The sequence below is a fragment of the Oncorhynchus kisutch genome, linkage group LG30 (genome assembly GCF_002021735.2).
Source record: "Oncorhynchus kisutch isolate 150728-3 linkage group LG30, Okis_V2, whole genome shotgun sequence".
Classification (NCBI taxonomy): Eukaryota; Metazoa; Chordata; class Actinopteri; order Salmoniformes; family Salmonidae; genus Oncorhynchus; species Oncorhynchus kisutch.
The window spans coordinates 19,681,514-19,703,516 of NC_034203.2; the positions used below are offsets into that span (position 1 = coordinate 19,681,514).

Genomic DNA, 22,003 nt, shown 5'->3' on the forward strand with positions numbered 1-22,003 from the left:
ATTGGGATCAGTAGTGCTGCGCTTATTATCCTTCCCCGCAATCACACTCCTAAACTGCATTGAAATGATCACAAATAATCTTTAACCATGTGACAGAGCATATGGGGATTTATGCGAAATAAGAGGCGTTTATTTTCTGCAGGCAACAATCCGGAAATGTAGGCTTTGCAAGCGCATCCCCCTTGCTCTTCTTCCTCCTGCATGCAGCCGTATTGAAGTGAAGCTGGTTTGAACAGAGACGAGTGGGAGATACGAAAGCAGCGGTGATTTCAAGCATTAGGATGGGTCTGAGATTGCTTTTCTCGCTCGCATGGATTCTTGCCTTCAAAGCTGCTAATATTCAAGGTTTGAATACCGACGAGGACCATTCCCAAGATTTGGAATGCAAAATGAAAAGCGTCACGGTGTCTGCGCTGCCGTTTCTGAGAGAAAACGACCTGAGCATCATGCATAGTCCGTCGGCCTCCGAGCCCAAGCTTCTGTTCTCCGTCAGAAATGATTTTCCGGGGGAAATAGTCGTCGTGGACGATCTAGAAAACACCGAGCTACCCTTTTTCGTCCTAGGTGAGTTCGGATGATACATTCTCAACGTTCAGAATCCTCACTTGCAATGCCCATGCTTCATAACTGTTTATTATTGTTATTAGGAGACTGCTTCCGCCATGTCCATTATTACACGTGAGATTAGTTCATGCAATACAATACACTCTAGGCCTAACTAAAATTCCTCATCATTTCACAGTGTACAGTTAGTAAGCTACATGTCGAGGTAAACATGACGACAATAAGCCTATTTCAAATGCGAATCAGCACTGTAGACCTATGCATAGCAAACATAAACGAGCATAATAACTAGTAATTCAAAAATTAAATTGACATTTTACAACAACTTTGCTAGTTTCAGGTTTGTTATGTGCTATCAATTACTAGCATTGATAGCTGAAAGTGCAGGCCGCGAACCTATTGATGATGGAATAGCCACTCACTCAAGTAAAGGAATGTATGTACAAAATATTCAAGCTATTTGCAGATCCTATGACCTCACTGAGATTAATAGATATATGTGTTTACTTGCTGGGAGTGTTAATAGGTGTAGAGCTATATCACTATAACCTGTGATGTTTACAATTCATAGATTAGCCTAGATTGTAGACTCAACTCTTTAGAATAGCCTTGATATTGATACCCACTCCAACAATAATATAAACAACAATACATTTAAGTAATGTTCATATTCACATGTTCACAAAGTAAGTCAATGGTTTTGAAATGTACCTAAATCCACTATTATAAAAGGTTCTTTCATTCTCATGGGGAAGGGGAAATAACAGGGAGAGTGGTGTTCTGTTTATAACTCTGGCCGCTGTCCATGGTGCTGATTTGACAGAAAGGACTCTTTGAATGGGATTGTCTATTCACATCGCAGAACAATCTGTGCAGCTAGGAAGTGTGATGTGGGTCTATGTATGCATCCCAAATGGCACCCTATTCCCTGTATAGTGTATTACTTTTATGGGCCCTGGTCAAAAATAGTACACTAAATAGGGAATACGGTGTCATTTGGGATGTAACCTAGCTGTAGTAAAGTTGTGACAGGTATTTTTGGCCTATAAGGTTCCCATTGCAGTATCATCCTGGTGACAGAGGTGTCATGACTTCACACAGCCTGCCCTTACTTGAGTTGTCTTGGCAAACATTTGGAGTTCAGCCGTATAGTGTTGTCACAGGCCAGTCTGATATCATTCTAATAGTGATATCCAGGGATTGATTTAGTGTCTATGTTTACCGCTAGAATGCATAGCATTCCAAAATTAGCTCTGCATTGGTCCTATTCTCGTTTCATAGACCAATGTAGGACTTGTATTGTTACAGGCAGATATGATATCATTCTAATAGTTATATTCAGCCATTGTTTTGGTATACTGTATGCTTACAGCTAGCAGGAGTAGCATGATTTGTCATACTACTGTATTAGTGCTTCTTCTGGGATTGCAGTAGCTGCTCACTTGTATTCAATTGCTTTTCTATTACTTTTCTATAACATAAGACCTTTCAAGCCCATGTGGATTTGAATTTAATAAACTTTATTAATCCAACAAGGGGAAATTGGATTTGTCTCCAGCAACACACATACAAATGTTATTGTATTTTAGCAACACACATCAACCAGTGGTTAGAATAATGCAACAAACATAGCACTTAGAAAAAAGTTACGTTTATACATATCTCCGCTGTTTAAAACGAATTGTTAGTCTAAAAGAAATGTGAGATAATGTCAAGATGCTTTTTGTAGGGTTAGGGTTAGATCAAGTTTATGAAGTGCCTGGCTGGGCTGATGAGACCATGGATTGCGCTGTCTAATGGAACAGAGTAAATAGGCATTTCAACATCATAGATTTAGCTGGTGGTAACTTGTGGACGAGACAGCGTCTGGAATGCAGTTTCAACCAATCAACATTCAGGATTAGACCCACCCGTTGTATAAATATCTCTAACGGTTGCCCCATCATTATGTACATGATGTCAGAATGCACTCACTGTTCCAAAATGGGATTGTTACACAACAGATAGCCCACGCTGTCCTCAACGAAGACACACGCTGCCTGCTATTTATCTATAGGCTATATTTCAACTTGTCCATTTTAAATCATTTTGAATTAAGGTGTGTTCACATGGAAGTAGCCCTTTCACTGTTACGGACGACTTATGTTTGAGGCTTAGCTGAACCGGACAAACTTCTCTCTTCGATGAGAGCCCAAGCACCTCCTCAGTGTTTCCCCAGATCAAGTATGCAGACGTTTGCGCAGTCTAGCACAAACTTTTTCCCCCTGGCACATTTTCTGGCTGGTGCTCGCATTGCCTTCATTGTTGTTTTCCTTACAAATAATAACTTTGAACATGTGCGTTACAGTCAAAGTAAGTGCCTTATTTTCTGTATATCCTGTTGTCGTTTCTGTCACGTTTTGACCTTAGTTCCTTTGTTATGTCTTTGTTTTAGTATGGTCAGGGCGTGAGTTGGGTGGGTTGTCTATGTTCCGTTTTCTATGTTGTATCTTTGCGTTTGGCCTCGTATGGTTCTCAATCAGAGGCAGGTGTCGTTATTTGTCTCTGATTGAGAATCATACTTAAGTAGCCTTTTCCCACTTGTGTTTCGTGGGTGTTTATTTTCTGTTCTGTGTTTGTATTTCACCGTTCAGGACTGTTTTCGTTTCGTTCTCGTGTTTTGTTGTTTTGTTCGAGTATTCGTGTTCATTAAAAGAGAATATGAATACTTACCACTCTGCACCTTGGTCCTCTCTTTCTCCCAGCGACGAACGTTACAGTTTCTTCTGTAGCATACCGTATGTACACTACCGGTCAAAAGTTTTAGAACACCTACTCATTCAAGGGTTTTTCTTTATTTTTACTATTTTCTAAATTGTAGAATAATAGTGAAGATGTCAAGACTATGAAATAACACACATGAATCATGTAGTAACCCAAAAAGTGTTAAACCAATCAAAATATATTTTATATTTGACATTCTTCAAATTAGCCACCCTTTTTGCCTTGATGACAGCTTTGCACACTCTTGCAGACGGTGGTGCTCATAAAATGTATCACACCATCAGAATTAGCCCACTCTGGAAATGTTATGTACTTGTCGAGTATATTGTTCCAAACAATATGTCTTAAAATGAACAAAATCCCCAAATGTATTTTTTTTTTAATTATTTTTGAATGTTGAATACACAAATGTGAATGTTTTTATTTCAGAATCAAGACCTATTCCATATTTTAGAGCACACACTAGGAGCATAATGACAGTGAGATATTGTCTGTATCATGTATGGTTTACAGATCATAGGGTCTTACAAGAGGTATGTATAAGTGTAGAAAGGGCCTAGAATGGACACTTTTATCAAGATACATTTGTGTTACAAATGTATAAAGCATTTCAAACACACTTCCTCCCAATGAAGTTTCTATGTGAGAATTGCCAGAACAAAATGAGATACCCAAAATATTGTGGAATCGCCCTAGACTTTGTTTTACTCTTTATAGTGTATACTTTTAAGTGTAAAGTGAAGCCATTGGGGTACAAAATACATGACAAAACACATTACAAAAAGTATGTACATTACAAAAATTGGCTGTTCAGAATGCATGGCCAAAAGAGTGCGACACCCAATTCACATCACTAATGGAGTCTGCTCTGCAAGTCACATTGCAGCAAATTTGTGGGAGGGACCATGTATCAACAATGTTACCGCTAACATATCCCACTCAAAAGGAGGCATGTCTGCTAGATCATTGCTCTGATTTCAATCACATACCGCCATACTGGAGTAGCAAGTATTTGTGATTTGCCTAGTATCATGTAGTAATGACTAGGGATGTAACGATTCACCAATACACATTGGATATGAGTGCATCGGTTAATGGGTCCTCAAATCGATCCAAATGCTGTAACGATGTTCGTCTGAGGAAGAAGGAGTAGACCAAAGCGCAGCGTGGTACGTGTTCATATTTCCTTTAATTAACTGAACACTAAATACAAAAGAACAAGAGAATAAATGAAAACCAAAACAGTCCCGTATGGTACAAACACTGAAACGGAAAACAACTACCCACAACCCATAGTGGGAAAACAGGCTGCCTAAGTATGGTTCTCAATCAGAGACAACGATTGACAGCTGTCTCTCATTGGGAACCATACCAGGCCAAACACCTAGAAATATAACACACAGAACCAAAACAGAATGCCCACCCCAACTCACGCCCTGACCAAACTAAAATAGAGACATAAAAAGGAACTAAGGTCAGGACGTGACAAATGCAGCATACACCGGTCAGAAAATGTATTCAAACATTATGAATTCACTTTTTTTGTTGTTGCTCATATTACTTTCTTTCTACCTTCCAAAAATGCCTCTCATCTTTTTTTATTTAACTAGGCAAGTCAGTTAAGAACAAATTCTTATTTACAATGACAGCCTACACTGGCCAAACCCGGACAATGCTGGGCCAATTTTGCGCTGCCCTATGAGACTCCCAATCACGTCCAGTTGTGATACAGCCTGGATTCAAACCAGGGTGTCTGTAGTGACACCTCTGGCACTGAAGATGCAGTGCCTTAGATCGCTGCGCCACTCGGGAGCACTTTTGTGACAACTGATGCATCCTGTCCTTCAGTGTCATACTAAACATGTTACTGCGTTGACAGTCATTTTGCATGCCTAACAACCCCAGGCGATAACAGTAGCCTAGTCAGACTGTGCACTGTGCCCAGCTTCACACGCTGACCTAAGAGAGGTAGGCCTATTCCTGATCTTGCACATATACGCAGCACCTTCGGCCTTCAAATGCTTGTAAAATGGCTTATGCAAAATTAGGTGTTATTAGTTGAGTGATAAACATTGTAATTTGCTAGGTTGTTGTTATCAAATGTGCTGTTGAAAATGGTATTTTACTGGAATAAAAGTAGGCTAAGCCACTGGAGACAAAACTCATCTGGCTATACCTGCTGATCGGGGCTTACATTTGATTTGATTTCAATTGTTCAGGTTCAACATCAGCAATAGTTTTGGTATTTTTGCTTTAAACAATCAGTGTATATGGTCATTTTTAGATATACAGGGTAAAGTTTATAATTACATAAAGAGGATAGCAATCACTTTTGCGAGCCGCACTGCATGGCCGAAGCACCAAGAGCTAAGAAGCTCATTATGTAAAAACTTCCAAGCGGTGAAAACCATTTGATTTTGGTTGATGGGGGTGAATTCCAAAGTTGTGCTATTGTAACATTGTTTCTGGGCTTGAACCAAGGACTCTGAACACATCGACATGAACTGTCTCACACGAAGCATCGTTACCTATCGCTCCACAAAAGCTGCAGCCCTTGCAGAGCAAAGGAAACAGGAAATGTCACCGATTGAAACGCTACTAGCGCACATCACTAACTAGCTAGCCATTTCACACCGGCTACACTATATAGTCATCTGCTATGTCATACTGTAGTTCATTTCTTAAGGTAAATATTAATACATTACTAGTTACTATTACTAATCTGCAAAAATCACAAATACATATACACCCCCCCTAATCTGATAGTGAGATAGTAGATGCCCAGTCACCCTTATGGCTCAGCTCAGATGCCTACATACACCATAGACATACATAATGTACACACACACACACACACACACACACACACACACACACACACACACACACACACACACACACACACACACACACACACACACACACACACACACACACACACACACAGAAAAGTCAGCTCATACAGATCCAGCTCAAAGAGGCCCACTCCATCAGCAGCGGATTTTCATTTAGAATGGAAAATGTTAGTGCAGTGTAAGTGCATCTAAACATATCATTCCTGTATCGTAAGGAGGCCATGTGTCTAGATACGTATAGAATCCTCTTGAAAAGGGGAAGCTGCACATGCCTAGCAATGACAGTAGTATGCTCACTTAGTTTGCTAAAGACAATATTTGCTGAAAAATGAGGTATGACACCATTACACTATCCAGGATATTTTTTCTGCATTTCATAACTTCAAACACAAGTCCTTGCAGCCAGGATTATAATAAATTGTTCCAAGTAGATGTTTGCTGTGCTAATTCCAAAAAGAGTCAAAAATATATCTACAGGGAAAAACACACGCAGGATATCAAAGTTATATGCAGAGTATTTAAATGTAGTTAGAGCCATCACATGAACATGGTGTTTATGTGATGGCTCTAAATGAAAATACTAAGCATATTACTTTGATATCCTGTGTGTGCTTTACTCTGTGGATATATTTCCATGTTTCATTACTCATAATACATTGCTAGGGTAAAACGTTGGGACAAACACCAAAGAGTCTGCTCTGCCAATTGAATTGGAGTCACAGCCTATGTTTCAATAGAGGTACAGTGCGTTCGGAAAACATTCAGACCCCTTGACTTTTTCCACATTTGTTACGTTAGAGCCTTATTCTAAAATTGGGAATAAATATATATTTTTCCTCATCAATCGACACACAATACCCCAGAAAAGCAGTTTTTTTTTTACCTTTTTGCACATTTATCAAAAATCAAAATGGAAATATCACATTTACAAAAGCATTTATTTTTTTGAAGCACCTTTAGAAGCAATTACAGCCTTGCGCTGTCTTGGATATGACGCTACAAGCTTGGCACACCTATATTTGGGGAGTTTCTCCCATTCTTGTCTGCAGATCTTCACAAGCTCTGTCAGGTTGGATGGGGAGCGTCGCTGCACAGCTATTTTCAGAGATGTTCGATAAGGTTTAAGTCCGGGCTCTGGCTGGGCCACTTAAGGAGATTCAGAGACTTGTCCAGAATCCACTCCTGCGTTGTCTTGGCTGTGTGCTTAGGGTCGTTGTCCTGTTGGAAGGTGAACATTCGCCCCAGTCTTATGTCCTGAGTGCTCTGGAGCAGGTTTTAATCAAATATCTCTCTTTGCTTTGCTCTATTCATCTTTCCCTCTGTCCAAGCTGCCTGAGATGGTTATCCTTCTGGAAGGTTCTCCCGACTAGCATCACCACCCTGGATGGTTCCGACCTAGAATATGTGGACGTCTATAAGTACCTAGGTGTCTGGCTAGACTGCAAACTCTCCTTCCAGACTCATATCAAACATCTCCAATCGAAAATCAAATCAAGAGTCGGCTTTCTATTCCGCAACAAAGCCTCCTTCACTCAAGCCGCCAAGCTTACCTTAGTAAAACTGACTATCCTACCGATCCTCGACTTCGGCGATGTCATCTACAAAATGGCTTCCAACACTCTACTCAGCAAACTGGATGCAGTCTATCACAGTGCCATCCGTTTTGTCACTAAAGCACCTTATACCACCCACCACTGCGACTTGTATGCTCTAGTCGGCTGGCCCTCGCTACATATTCGTCGCCAGACCCACTGGCTCCAGGTCATCTACAAGTCTATGCTAGGTAAAGCTCCGCCTTATCTCAGCTCACTGGTCACGATGGCAACACCCATCCGTAGCACGCGCTCCAGCAGGTGTATCTCACTGATCATCCCTAAAGCCAACACCTCATTTGGCCGCCTTTCGTTCCAGTACTCTGCTGCCTGTGACTGGAACGAATTGCAAAAATCGCTGAAGTTGGAGACTTTTATCTCCCTCACCAACTTCAAACATCAGCTATCTGAGCAGCTAACCGATCGCTGCAGCTGTACATAGTCTATTGGTAAATAGCCCACCCTTTTCACCTACCTCATCCCCATACTGTTTTTATTTATTTACTTTTCTGCTCTTCTGCACACCAATATCTCTACCTGTACATGACCATCTGATCTTTTATCACTCCAGTGTTAATCTGCAAAATTGTAATTATTTGCCTACCTCATGCCTTTTGCACACATTGTATATAGACCCCCCCTTTGTTTTCTACTGTGTTATTGACTTGTTAATTGTTTACTCCATGTGTAACTCTTTGTTGTATGCTCACACTGCTATGCTTTATCTTGGCCAGGTCGCAGTTGCAAATGAGAACTTGTTCTCAACTAGCCTACCTGGTTAAATAAAGGTGAAATAAAAAAAAATAAAAAATAAAAAATCTCCACAGAGGAACTCTGGAGTGCTTTCAGAGTGACCATCGGGTTCTTGTTCACCTCCCTGACCAATGCTCTTCTCCCCCGATTGCTCAGTTTAGCCAGGCGGCCAGCTCTAGGAAGAGTCTGGGTGGTTCCAAACTTCTTCCATTTAAGTATTTTGGAGGCCACTGTGTTCTTGGGGACCTTCAATGCTGCAGAAATGTTTTGGTACCCTTCCCCAGATCTGTGCCTCAACACAATCCTGTCTCTGACATTCGCTGCCAACTGTGGGACCTTATATAAAACAGGTGTGTGCCTTTCCAAATCGTGTCCAATCAATTGAATTTACCACAGGTGGACTCCAATGAAAGTTGTAGAACCATCTCATACACTGGGGAGAACAAGTATTTGATACACTGCCGATTTTGCAGGTTTCCCTACTTATACTTATGTTATGCAATAAAATGCAAATTAATTACTTAAAAATCATACAATGTGATTTTCTGGATTTTTGTTTTAGTTTCCGTCTCTCACAGTTGAAGTGTACCTATGATAAAAAATTACCGACCTCTACATGCTTTGTAAATAGGAAAACCTGCAAAATCGGCAGTGTATCAAATACTTGTTCTCCCCACTGTAGATGATCAATGGAAACAGGATGCACCTGAGCTCAATTTCGAGTCTCATAGCAAGGGTCCAAATACTTATGTAAATAAGGTAGTTCTGTTTTTTATTTTGAATACATTTGCAAAAATGTCTGAAAACCTGTTTTCGCTTTGTCAATATTGAGTATTGTGTGTAGATTGACCCTTAGTCTTATATCAACTTTACTCAATAGTATAGAGCTGTAATGTACCTTTGTCCTCCGATAAGCTAATAAATCAACCTTTGGGAGGGAGATTTCTCTGTATTTACTCTGGCAGCCGCTGATCATCCCCATATGCTGGATGGCATCACATGCAGATGCTGATGAATTACAAGTCATTGTTAATATGAAATAATGGAATCATGTGGTATAGCCTACCTCTGGGGAATAAACAGTGGTTCACACGATCCCATCATTATGAACATGCATGGGTATTTTTTATTAATACATACGTGACAACGTAACTGAGAACATTTGCAAAGTTGTGTGCGCACCCTGATATCAATAATAAAGACCGTAGCTGTTGATACGGAGGTTTCGCCCATGCCCCTGCTCGTCCCTCATTCTTAAAGCTAAGTATCCTGATCACGTTCTGCGCATGTGTTATTTTACATACACATTCGGTGTTCTAATGTGGCTGCTGCTCACATTCACATTTCTCTCTCTACTCACCCTCTTCTGAACCATGATGATGTAGCCTATGTCTCTGCCTCATACCTCTGAACAGCTGAAATAAAACCTTAAGGCGATTTAACAAACATTCATACAGTATGAAGGTTACAACCTCTGTCTGTCTGTTGTAACGGGTATTGCAGTTGCACAAGCAGGATGCAGTCCCTACACTTTGGAGAAAAAACAGCTTTTTGTGTGATGATGCCTCCTGGGCAGCTTAGCCAATGTTTGCGATGATGATGATGATGGAAATATACATTCAATTGCTCAGTGGCGGTTCTCAGTGGTGGTTATGGCTCCCTGAGCGAACCTCTCCTTCAAACTAAATTGCACAACTAATTGTATCTCGTAGTTCTGAGTGGGAGACCTTCCCAGGCAGTAGCCTGCCTAGCTCACAAACTAGAATCAGGGCACCCACTCCGACAAGGTTAATTGACCCACAGTCCCACACTGTGCCATGATATCACTGACGTGATGCGCAAATGAGCGATAAAAAAACGATATATATATATAAATCTTTTTTAAAGTTTTGTGCAGGTGCCCCATGCCACCCCCGGCAAGATGCCGCCCAGGATGCCTGCCCATGTCGCCTATACCTAAATCCGTCACTGCAATCGCTAATTAGACTGTAGCTGTGTCTTGCTTTGTTCTACCTCTGGGCAGCCAAACGTTCTAGGAAGCCGAGTGTCTATCCAGACTGGTGAAAAGAGTCTGAAAATGGATGAGTTCGTTTTGCATCGCCCGGCGCCATAGTTATGCCATATATGTAGATGCTGATATTGTGGCGAGAATAATGAATGCTTAGTCCAGAGTTAAAGCTAGAATCCTTAATTGATACGTACATTTTCGGATTTGAAAATATATTATATATTATGTGTACCCATTTATTCTCGAAGACGATGGTCAGTCCTTGCGTCAATAGCTCTGTCTATGAATTTTAGTGGTTGCATTTCTCCAGGCCCATCCCTCAGCTTTTAACCAAAACAGAGCCGAGGTGCGTGGTTTGCTATTGCTTCAAATAAGGTTAAGGATTCTATATTTAAATCACCATCCCAAAGTTGTTGTTATAAGCCAGTTGGCATTTGAGGATTATTGAAATTCTTTGTCGTTCTTACCTTCCTGCTCCGTAAATTAATAGGAACCAACTATGTGTGTGTTTGCAGCTCTGTACAGTTAGCAGAAATTCCAGCCCTTCCCAGGCTAGCCAATGTATTGTTTTAATTCCAAATGCTGCTCCATTTTCCTTATTAGTTGGCATTCAGATTTGGAGTAGAAATAGCAATGGGATATCAGTCTTCCCATGACAGGGTTTTACCCAGATTTAAGGTAATTAGTCAACTTCATGATAAATGCTGCTTCAGGTGTTTACACCTCCATCTCCACAGTCTATAAATACTTCACGTGTCCTTATTACTAATGCAGTGTTAACAGAACACATGCAAGAGTTGAAGCCATTTTTAATTGGATATAATGGGTTCCCTTTTAGTAATGCCCTGTGCTCTCAAAAACCACCACACACTCACACACTGACAAGTACAGGCATGCATGCAAATACAGCATATACACCCACTCATTCACCCACCAACACAGTACCAATTATATTATAGTACCAAAATGCTTATTTCTGCTACAAAGAAACTGCAAGGCTGAGTTGAACTCCAGGATAATAGTTAAGTAGGTAGATAACTTGATGATCAATCTTAAGTTCACAATTCTCCACCAGTTTTCTCCTGTGAAATCTATCCTGGACATCAAGCACAGGATTGCTTGGTTTGTTTGTCAGGCATTTCTACAGAGATAGAGCACAGAGAGATTATGTGCCAGTGAATGGTTTCCATGACAACGTCTGAGCTGGCACTTCCCTTGAAGAGAGGTTGTAGCTATGTGAGCACCTTTGTTGAAAATCAAATGAAAATGCCTGCGTGTGGATCTTGCCAATACACGTGGTTTCTGGTGTCTTTTTGACTACTTGAAAACAATCAAAATCAAGTCTACTTTTTAAAATCTAATTTAATATTAGGTCTAGTCTAAATCAATATTCAATTGTATATCTAGGCCTATTCTCAAATACATTGGCCGTGTTGCATTCATATTTTGGAAATAATCACAGTCAAGCAAAGCATGTGAAATAATCTTGTGCTGTCATTAGCAAAGGAGTTTTGTGTCTGCAGACTGCAGTGTCTCAATGGTTTGTCGATATAGTTGTCAAACCGTATTACAGGCCACATGCTTTAATTTGACAATTGGGTTAGGAAGGCTCAACTGGGTGCAGTGAAAGAATGTGAAATGTACATGCAGTCTCACATATACTGTACTGCAGAGAGCACATTCTGGACACCCTAACAGAGCAACAGTGGTTAGGAATATTTTTGTCCTTTGGAAAGAGGGAGACAGTCTTGTAATTTATGGCACTTCACGAACAGCAGCCTTCAGAGGCAAATAAAAAAAGATTGAAAGATGTTACCAGATAAAATGTACAGAGAGATCTTGGGCTCATCTCTTCAATTAAAACCAGTGTCCAGACGTTTCCAGGGTATTAAGGGTAAGATACAGCTTTTTCCCTATTTCCTCATCCAGAATCCTTATTACATTTCATACAGAATCAGTCAATCTTCAGATGCTGACCTGGACATTCCCAGTGATCTCTCAACCCTTGAAGAAGGCATTAGTCATTCCAAGTCATCAAAAGGAATGAAGCACTGACTTGTGATCTTTCTTGAAGTACCAAAAGGCCAGTCTAGGCATAAAAGGGGTCCAAAGAAACACCATTCTCATAAACTGTGGGAGTCTCTTCCACATGCAGGGTACTTTATAATGAGATTATGGACCTGATTGTATCGTCGCCAAACCCACTGGCTCCAGGTCATCTACAAGACCCTGCTAGGTAAAGTCCCCCCTTATCTCAGCTCGCTGGTCACCATAGCATCACTCACCTGTAGCACGCCCTCCAGCAGGTAAAATCTCTCTGGTCACCCCCAAAACCAATTCTTTCTTTGGCCGCCTCTCCTTCCAGTTCTCTGCTGCCAATGACTGGAACGAACTACAAAAATCTCTGAAACTGGAAACACTTATCTCCCTCACTAGCTTTAAGCACCAACTGTCAGAGCAGCTCACAGATTACTGCACCTGTACATAGCCCACCTATAATTTAGCCCAAACAACTACCTCTTTCCCTACTGTATTTATTTTATTTATTTATTTATTTTGCTCCTTTGCACCCCATTATTTTTATTTCTACTTTGCACATTCTTCCACTGCAAATCTACCATTCCAGTGTTTTACTTTCTATATTGTATTTACTTTGCCACCATGGCCTTTTTTTTGCCTTTACCTCCCTTATCTCACCTCATTTGCTCACATCGTATATAGACTTGTTTATACTGTATTATTGACTGTATGTTTGTTTTACTCCATGTGTAACTCTGTGTCGTTGTATGTGTCGAACTGCTTTGCTTTATCTTGGCCAGGTCGCAATTGTAAATGAGAACTTGTTCTCAACTTGCCTACCTGGTTAAATAAAGGTTAAATAAATCAAATAAAAAATGAATGCAAAGGGAGGGGTAATACTCCCCAGATTATTAGTGATCAGAGAGGTTTTGATATTTATTTTGACATGACACTGAGCAATTTAAGTTACATTCAGTGAAGTTACTCAATTCGTTTTATTCAAAACTGCAATATGTACAGTGCCTTAATAATATCAATAATAATTTTGCACGCCCAATTTTTCAGTTTTTGATTTGTTAAAAAAGTTTGAAATATCCAATAAATGTTGTTCCACTTCATGATTGTGTCCCACTTGTTGTTGATTCTTCACAAAAAAATACAGTTTTATATCTTTATGTTTGAAGCCTGAAATGTGGCAAAAGGTCGCAAAGTTCAAGGGGGCCGAATACTTTCGCAAGGCACTGTAACTTTTTGGGGCGACCCGGCCACATTCACATCAAAGTTATAGATATGTAATTCTCATTGAAAGAAAGTTTAAGAAGCTTTAGATCTGTTCTACATAATGTGCGCTATTTCTATGCTTTGCGTTCTTATGTTTTGTTTTTGCTTCTTGTACTTTCGGTTTTGTACACCAGCTTCAAACAGCTGAAAATATAATATTTTTGGTTATTGAAAAGATATTTCATAGCGGTTTAGATGGTACAAGCACTCTGAGTGCTTGTTTTTTCACATAACTGAAATTAGCAAACTGCAAACTATTAGAATTTTAGTAACCCGGGAAATGGCGGAGCGATTTCTGAATATTGCACCTTTAGGTTTTCCATTGGGCCGTTTAAAGAGTAATGTATTCGTAATTTAAGCTTTTTTGCCAATATTGAATTTTGTACTTTTGAAAGTAGCAGGCACCAGTTGGTGACTTGGAGAAAAAAACTTTTGAGTGACACCTGAGTTTGGCACAATGGAAGTGACCCTTGTAATACTGGTAGTGGGGAACACACTGTCATTTCCATCACTCTCCAAACCAGCACTCATTTCAGGGCTTTCTGAGCTGTTCACTGCCTGGAAGCTGATCCTGCAGTCTCTCTAAAGGATACAGGTCTATCTTCTTCAGCTGGAGACTTTTTCCATTTCCATCCACTTAAGCTACTACGAGGGCTGACAAAAGAAATGTTCTATATGGAATTGACATTTTGCACAGCAGTGCTACTCAAGGAAAGCAATTTTCTAATGAGATGACACTGCTGGGGCACTTGTCTGACCATGTCACAGTCGTAAAGATAGAATGGAGGAAGTTTAAGGTGAGGATTAGTAGACCTTTCCACCATAGCACAGGGTTATCTTTGCAATAGAATGGTAAATGTATGCCAGCCATGGCATGTTAGTTCAATATTTACATGGTGGTAGTTTTTCAATTATACAATACGCTATCTTTTTGGCCAGTAATTGCTCTCAGGAGTATCTTGTAAACCGTACAGCTATATACGTTTTAGCATTAATAATATCTGTAGGATAAGGAGTAAACATTGATCATTCCAAATGCAGACATATTCCAAGTTTGCTTGAAACCACATACAAAGTTTGAATGTGCTTGAATTCTCTCAAAAGAGATTACATGAAAGGATAATTCTGCAAACCCAATGAAAAGTCAGTCAAATTCCCTTTGATCTACCTTAATGTTTACTCTTTAATGGCTTGCAGTTAGGATATGTTGTTTGACAATGATACCCTCTTTATGAGTTAATGGAGAGCCTCTGTGAAATTAGATTTAGGAAGGCTAACAGCCAATCCTTATGGCCAAGTACTCCACCTAATGTACACAGTGTTCACACACAGTGAAATAATACAGTATGAACTATACTTCTTAGGCATCCTGGATGCAGTGCCAATTACTGCCAGTTATCTTCCATACAAAATAATAATTGATTGGATGGTTGGTGAGAAATTTGTTCTTGATTTGAATAGTAATGAATGGCAATGCGGTGACAACACAATTATGTTGAAAACAGTTGTTTACCTCTGCCTCGTCATGTTTAGTGCTATCCAGCATCCTTCCCACTGGGCACACTGGTTGAGTCATTGTTTCCACGTCATTTTAATCAAATGTTGTGAAACCAACGTGGACTAGATGTTGATTTGATGTCTGTGCCCAGTGGGTTGGGACGTCCCTACTCTTAAATCTAACCTAACCGTTTTAAATGTCAACATCAACGGGGTGATGTCAGAGTTGGACTTTTTCTTTCCCAGAGTCTTTGTTAGTAAACAATGTTTCCACACTGCCATTTGTGATTTATTCTACTTGGATTCCAAATTGAAACTGTTATGTTAACCATAAATAGTTCGTAATTAGACCTCTTTCCAGAAAGTAAAGCAGAGACAACAGGTTTCACAATGTTTACCTCCTCCAGCTGGAGGTGAAGTGAGTCACTTGGACATTAGGGTGTTGGTGCAAGACTGACAATTAAGCACCACGGGGAGAACTGAGGGAGTGATAGCAGGAACTACTGACAAATAAGTGGTAACTAATTGTCAGTAAGTCTTGGCTGTGGTTGATACTGACTATGGTCTGTTGCATTGGACTTCTCTTCTAAAGCGAGACACAACCAAGTTGTTTTTAAACAATGAGAAAAGAACAATGGGCTTTTATGCAAGTAGTTCATATGTCCACACTTAAATTCAAAGGTAAAGCACCATAATGAAACTAATGACGGTGCGGTGAGTCAGAAACAAGTGCAGGTGAAACGTTTTAATAAAACAAAACCAACAATAGACAGAACGCCGATACACTGGTGAGTGAAAAGGGGAGACTGACATATGGGAGGAAATTATGAATGTAATGGAGTCCTGGTTAATGATGAGTGCCAGGTGCCCATAATGATGAATCCCAGGACCGGTGGTTAGTACTCTGGCGACGACGTATGCCGGAGGGGAGGAGCAGGAGCAGACGTGACAATCATTACCGACGTCATAATTCCTCTGCGGGGGACAGTTTCTTGGAGAGGAAACCACAAGGATACAATTTTAGTGGGTCCCCCTGTCTTTGTGACAATACTGCCCCAACACCCACCGCCAATGCATCTACCTCAACCACAAAAGGTAAAGTATGGTCTGGGTGTTTTAGCAATAGGGTGGAGGTGAAACGCACCTTGAGACGAAAGGCCTTGTCGGCTGCTGGAGACCAAACCAACCTACGAGGCCCACCCTTGGAGGGAGGTGATAGTGGCGGCGACGACACTGAAGTTCCTGATGAAGCGTCGTTAAAAGTTGGCAAACCCCAAAAACCGTTGTAACCCCTTGATGGTGGTTGGGACTGGCCATGACCTTACTGCATCTACTTCCTTGTCCAACTTCACTCCCTGGAGGCTGATTTGGTAGCCCAAGAAGGAGACTCTGGTTCCCTCTGGTGGAATTGGCACTTCTCCACCTTGATGAACAGATGGTTAGCCAAGAGGCATTCCAGGACTGCTCAAACATTGAGTGATGTGATCCTCCAGGGTGGTCGAGAATATCAGGATGTCAGATGTACACAATCACATGATGTCCGAGCATGTCCCTGAAGACCTTGTTGATGGCTGCCTGGGACACTGACAGAGAATTGGCTAAGCCAAAGGGCATAACTAAGTACTCGTAATGACCAGACATCGTGCTGAATGCTGTCTTCCACTCATCCCCCTCCCGGATGCGAATGGGATTGTAGGCACTCTGCAGGTACAGTTTGGTGAAGAACCAGGCCTTGCGGAGCTGCTCGATGGCTGACGGCACCACCGGGAGAGGGTACTGATACTTTGTGGTGATGTATCGATTACCGTGGACTCAATGACAAGGACGTAATCATCCCTCCTTGGCCACGAAGAAGAAACCAGCCGACGTGGACCTGCGGATAAAACCCTTTTGGAGCGCCTCTTGTATGTAGTCCTCCATGGCCTGGGTCTCAGCCACTTACAGAGGGTAGATGAGGCTGCACGGAGGTGTAGCACTGGAAAACAGGTCAATGCCACAGTCCCAGGGCCGATGAGGAGGGAGACAGGTAGCGCGGGTCTTGGAGAACACCTCCCTTAGATCCTGATATTCCTCTGGGATGTTGGGCTGGAGTGAAACCACCGGACTCTCAACCGACGTGGAACCACAGGGGACAGGAAAGCAGGTTCTCAGGCATTCAGGTGACCAGTCTGTGATTCTCATCCTCGACCATGAGATGGTAGAGTTATGGCGCTGAAGCCAAGGTAGGCCGATGATGATCTTGTGAACTGGTGATGAAGGGGATGTTTTCCTGGTGATTGGGCTCCATGGTGAGGGTGAGTAGTTGGGTGATGTGTGTGATGGTTCCAGATCCTAGAGGCCAACAGTCAAGACCTTGAACCTGAAAAGGAGAGGAGAGCTGGTAGGTTGTAATATTGAGAGAGGAGGCAAAGGTCTGATCCTTAAAGTTACCTGTGGCGCTGTAATCCACTGAAGCTGTAGACAGGGCATGAGGGACAGTCAGCCAGAGTGATGGGTACTAAAAAGAGTCTGACAGGAAGAGCAGTAGAGGGAATACTCACTCCTGGTCCAGGGGATGTAACATCACATGACCGTCCCGCTGCTCCAGTGGATCCTGGATTCTGAGGTAACGGACAACACTGGCGCTTGTGCCCTCCCTGGCCACAGTATAGACAGAGTCCCAGCTGCATCCGTCTGTGTCATTCCGCCGCGGGAAGACGTGACCCCTACCTCCATGGGTTCAGGCTTTGATCGCGAACACTCGCCAAAGGTGGGAGAGAAGGGATGTAGATGCCGACGGTCCCTAAGGTTATCCAGACAAATGGCCATCGCAATGTGTGTGTCCAGGGTGAGGTTGTCATCTCGGCAGGCCAGTTCCATCTGGACCGGCTCATTCCATCCCCTGGAAGCTGCTATTGTCCGGAAGGTAAGCACATACTCAGCAGCCGTCTGGTCCCCCTGCTGGAGCTGAAGCAGCCCTCCGCAGAAGGATAAAAAATACATTTAAATGAACCCCTCACAAGACTCAAGCTCCTCTCTCCCAAAACGGCCGTAGCCTATTCCAATGCCTGCCCAGTCAGCAGAGAAATATCTGTGGCAACCTTAGACCTCTGTGGTGGGAGCTCCCATTAGATGTGCGAAATAGAGGGAGCACTGAAGGAGGAAGCCACAGCATTTAGATAGTGCCCATTCATATTTCTCCTGGAGGGATAGACGGGCATCGCTGACCTGAGCGGGTTGCTGAATGGGCTGGTGTGCTGACTCGTTGGTTAGACTGGCTCTAGAATATGCTCCGCTGTCGAGATGTTGTAGACTGCAGAGAACCTCTTCCATTGCCGTCCCCAGTTGAGCCAACTGATTATGGTGTTGATGAAGAAGAGCACCTTGTTCATTGATTGTCTGGGAGATGTCCATTTGTCCTGCTGCTTGAGTTTGGTATTCTGTATTGACGGGGCGGTGAGTCAGAAGCAAGTACGGGTGAACCATTTTAACAAAACCAAGAACACGCCACGAACATGAGGCAGAACACTGATACACAAGAACAATACCAACTGGTGAGTGAACCTGGGAGAGTGACATATAAAGGGGAGGAAATGATGAAGGTAATTGAGTCCAGGTGTGAATCATAATGAACGCAGGTGCGCTTAATGATGAGTGCCAGGTGTGCGGAATGATGAATCCCAGGACCGGTGGTTAGTACTCTGGCGACGTCGTATGCCGGAGGGGAGGAGCAGGAGCAGACGTGACAGAAACTGTCCTGTTGAGAGTCTTGTTATTACTGATTGGTAGTCTGGAGAAATGAAGGACATACGGTTGGTTCACTTTGCTTACTTATGAGTTGCCAAGTATTAAAACATAAAACAGTATGAGTCATGATGTATGGTTTCTTTACTTGGCTTGACTTTAGGCCTAAGTGTTCTGCAGCATACCTGGCACATCCATATTTAACTCATAGCTTCATGGTTTGTTTCTCTATAGTGGCTCTGGCTCGGAATTTATGCCCTGATTTGACCAGCTCTGTAACCTTTCATGAACTACATTGCTTGCTATTCTGCTGGAATGATGAAGACATCCTGAACTTTACAGAGGAGTGTCTAAATGCAGCATGGAGTATGTGTCATCTTCACTCGCTCTCATTACAATTGACACTTGACTATGAGGTGTAATGTTACAAGTTATTTGCGAAAGCATATTTCAAATCTTGAACATGGCTGTGCACCACCTACTTTAAGCTTTGATGACAGAAGTTGGGATCACTGTTCCATGGATCTGCAGCATTACTGTATGTGATGTAACAACTCTAGACCTATATTGTTTTGTTCAATAAGAAACAATAACTTTCTCCGTTGTTATGGCTGGACTCTCCAGAGAACTTGCTTGAGACCTAGATGATAGGCTGCCCAGCAGGTCAGTTCTGTATACATGCGTGGGCTGTGCTGTTCCCATAGAATAAATCAAGTAAAACCCATATATCATATTGTTACTGGCTCTGACTTTCTAATGTGCCTTGGCTTTGCTTGAGGATTAGGATAACCTTGAGGTTTTGTGCAGGATTTACCAAACATTGATATGACAGACTATTTTGCATTTATTATCTGTTTTGAATTAATTTGCTTGTGTTTCTTCCCCTGACAGAAAAATGTTTTTGAAAAATGATCTTGATAAGGAAAAGTGTTTTAATGGGCATTCTAGGGACTGAAAACAAGATAAATTAAATTATTTCTAACAGATGAAGACATTATTGACAAATGGACAAAGATTTTAAGTGGTATACAGTTTGCTTAGATGTCCTCTAGTGTTCGATAAGAGCTCCCTTAATATCATGGAAATGGGTTTAACGGGCAGAGGCCCTGCAGCAACATTGCCAGAAGGTTAAATAGGTGTCCATAGATCTCTGAACATACGGTCATTATGCCCCCACAATCCCATTACAGTTTGTGAGGTTGAAGCGATCACAATCATGGTGTGTCTCTTAGTCTTTCAGAACCATGTTTGTGTAGTGTGTTTGAAATCCCCTCTGCTCAGTTTTTTTGCCGAAATTCATCGATTTGCGTATTGATTCTCAGTCGATACCACATCATCAGATGCAGGGAACCCCATCCCTAATTTATACACACATCACTACAATTCTAAAATGCAGTCTTCATACTTTGCAACCGTCACAATAATATTTTCCATGCACACACACAGCAGTGGAAGATGTATAGTTTCATTCTAATCAGCATATGATTTTTCCTCTTACAGAATCTGGCTGTCATTATTTTGTTAGATTTTTACAAAGAAACACTTTTCTGACTGCCATATGTGTTGACAGATGTTATCATCAAGCCCCTGAGGAGGAAGACAGATGACCTGTCTCCATAGCTGAAGCTGAGAAATTGTATTTTGGGGAATGTTCAGAGTATTTGCATTCCTCTCATGCTTCCATTCCAGATCCATCCTCTATTACAATGCTGCAGATTCACTGATGCACGTACATTTTTTGAAATGGCAGTCATACTTTTATGTTTAAATTAATCTAAAAGTTTCTAGCACTTGAGAGCAGTAAGAAGAGTGTTTTTCCCCCATTGTTGGAAACTGCATTGATAGTTTACAATAAGAAATAACAAAGAGACATCTAAATGCTCACCACATGCTATTATATAGACATCAATATTACAGCGTTTGCTTTAGTGGATTTCATTCAAAAAGTTTGTCCTCCATACGCTGTCCCCATCATTCTATTTTACTTTATCAGATTACACAGTTTGAAACTAACTTTACCATTATTCCAGGACACTGCACCACTGCTGTGAAACAATGATTCTTTTATTTACAAGACCATTACATATCATTAATGAAGAACAAACTAAGTGCTGAAGTAAACACAAGAAAATAAGTGCTTTACTTAATTACTTCGGAAATGACATTTTTATAATGCTAACAGAATAACATACACGCAATCAGGAAGCCATTAAGTAGATGAATGTAATGCATCAAGACTGCAATAAAAGTTGAAAATCAGTATGATAAGAGCAAGCTTAGCCTAATAATAATAATAATAATAATAATAATATTTATTTTAAATAGCTGTTTTCATTAGTAGAAGTAGAATCTCAAAGTCGCTTTAAAAACCAGTCACTACAAAGATACAGGCGTCCTTCCTAACTCAGGTGCCAGAGAGGAAGGAAACCACTCAGAGACTTCACCGTGAGGCCAATGGTGACTTTAAAACAGTTACAGAGTTTAATGGCTGTGATAGGAGAAGACTGATGTGGCTAACGGAAGTTAATAGTTGTATCCCACTGGAGAAAATCACTTATTGCTTGAGGAATAAGTTAGAGACATTTTACAGAATTTGGCAACCTTTTATTAACTATATGGAGAATCTCCCCTCACATCACATTGATTGAATCTCTATATAATCCTTATATAATGTTTCACACGTAATGTATAATATGTAGCCTACGGCAGGTGACCATATGATCCAATGTGTCATTATTATTATTTTTTATTTGACTCTTTATTATGACTTATTTTATGTTTGTATGTATAATTATTATATATATTTTTTGTTATGCTCATTTGTTACTGTCACTTTGTCATATTGTTGTCTATTAATCATTTCACTTTTGTTTTAAATGTTCCTAATTGGAAAATGCAAAAATAGAATATTTAAAAAAAACATTGTAGTTACTCCACAATACTAACCT

General features: G+C 41.1%; 1 protein-coding gene and 1 long non-coding RNA gene across 8 annotated transcripts in view; one reads left to right on the top strand and one right to left on the bottom strand.

The window, feature by feature from the left end:
- The window catches only part of LOC109875211 (astrotactin-1), a 261,237-nt gene continuing 239,234 nt past the window's right edge, over window positions 1-22,003 (top strand). For all 7 annotated transcript variants that reach the window (XM_020467457.2, XM_020467459.2, XM_020467458.2 and 4 more), the window contains exon 1: window positions 1-564. In XM_020467457.2, the coding sequence (XP_020323046.1) occupies window positions 282-564 (283 nt within the window). In that variant the 5' untranslated portion in view covers window positions 1-281. The remainder of the gene's footprint in view (window positions 565-22,003) is intronic.
- LOC116358629 (uncharacterized) lies at window positions 16,059-18,864 on the bottom strand. Its single transcript, XR_004206398.1, has 2 exons — window positions 17,873-18,864; window positions 16,059-17,691 (listed from the first exon to the last, which is right to left on the bottom strand). It is a non-coding gene; the product is annotated as an uncharacterized LOC116358629 (long non-coding RNA).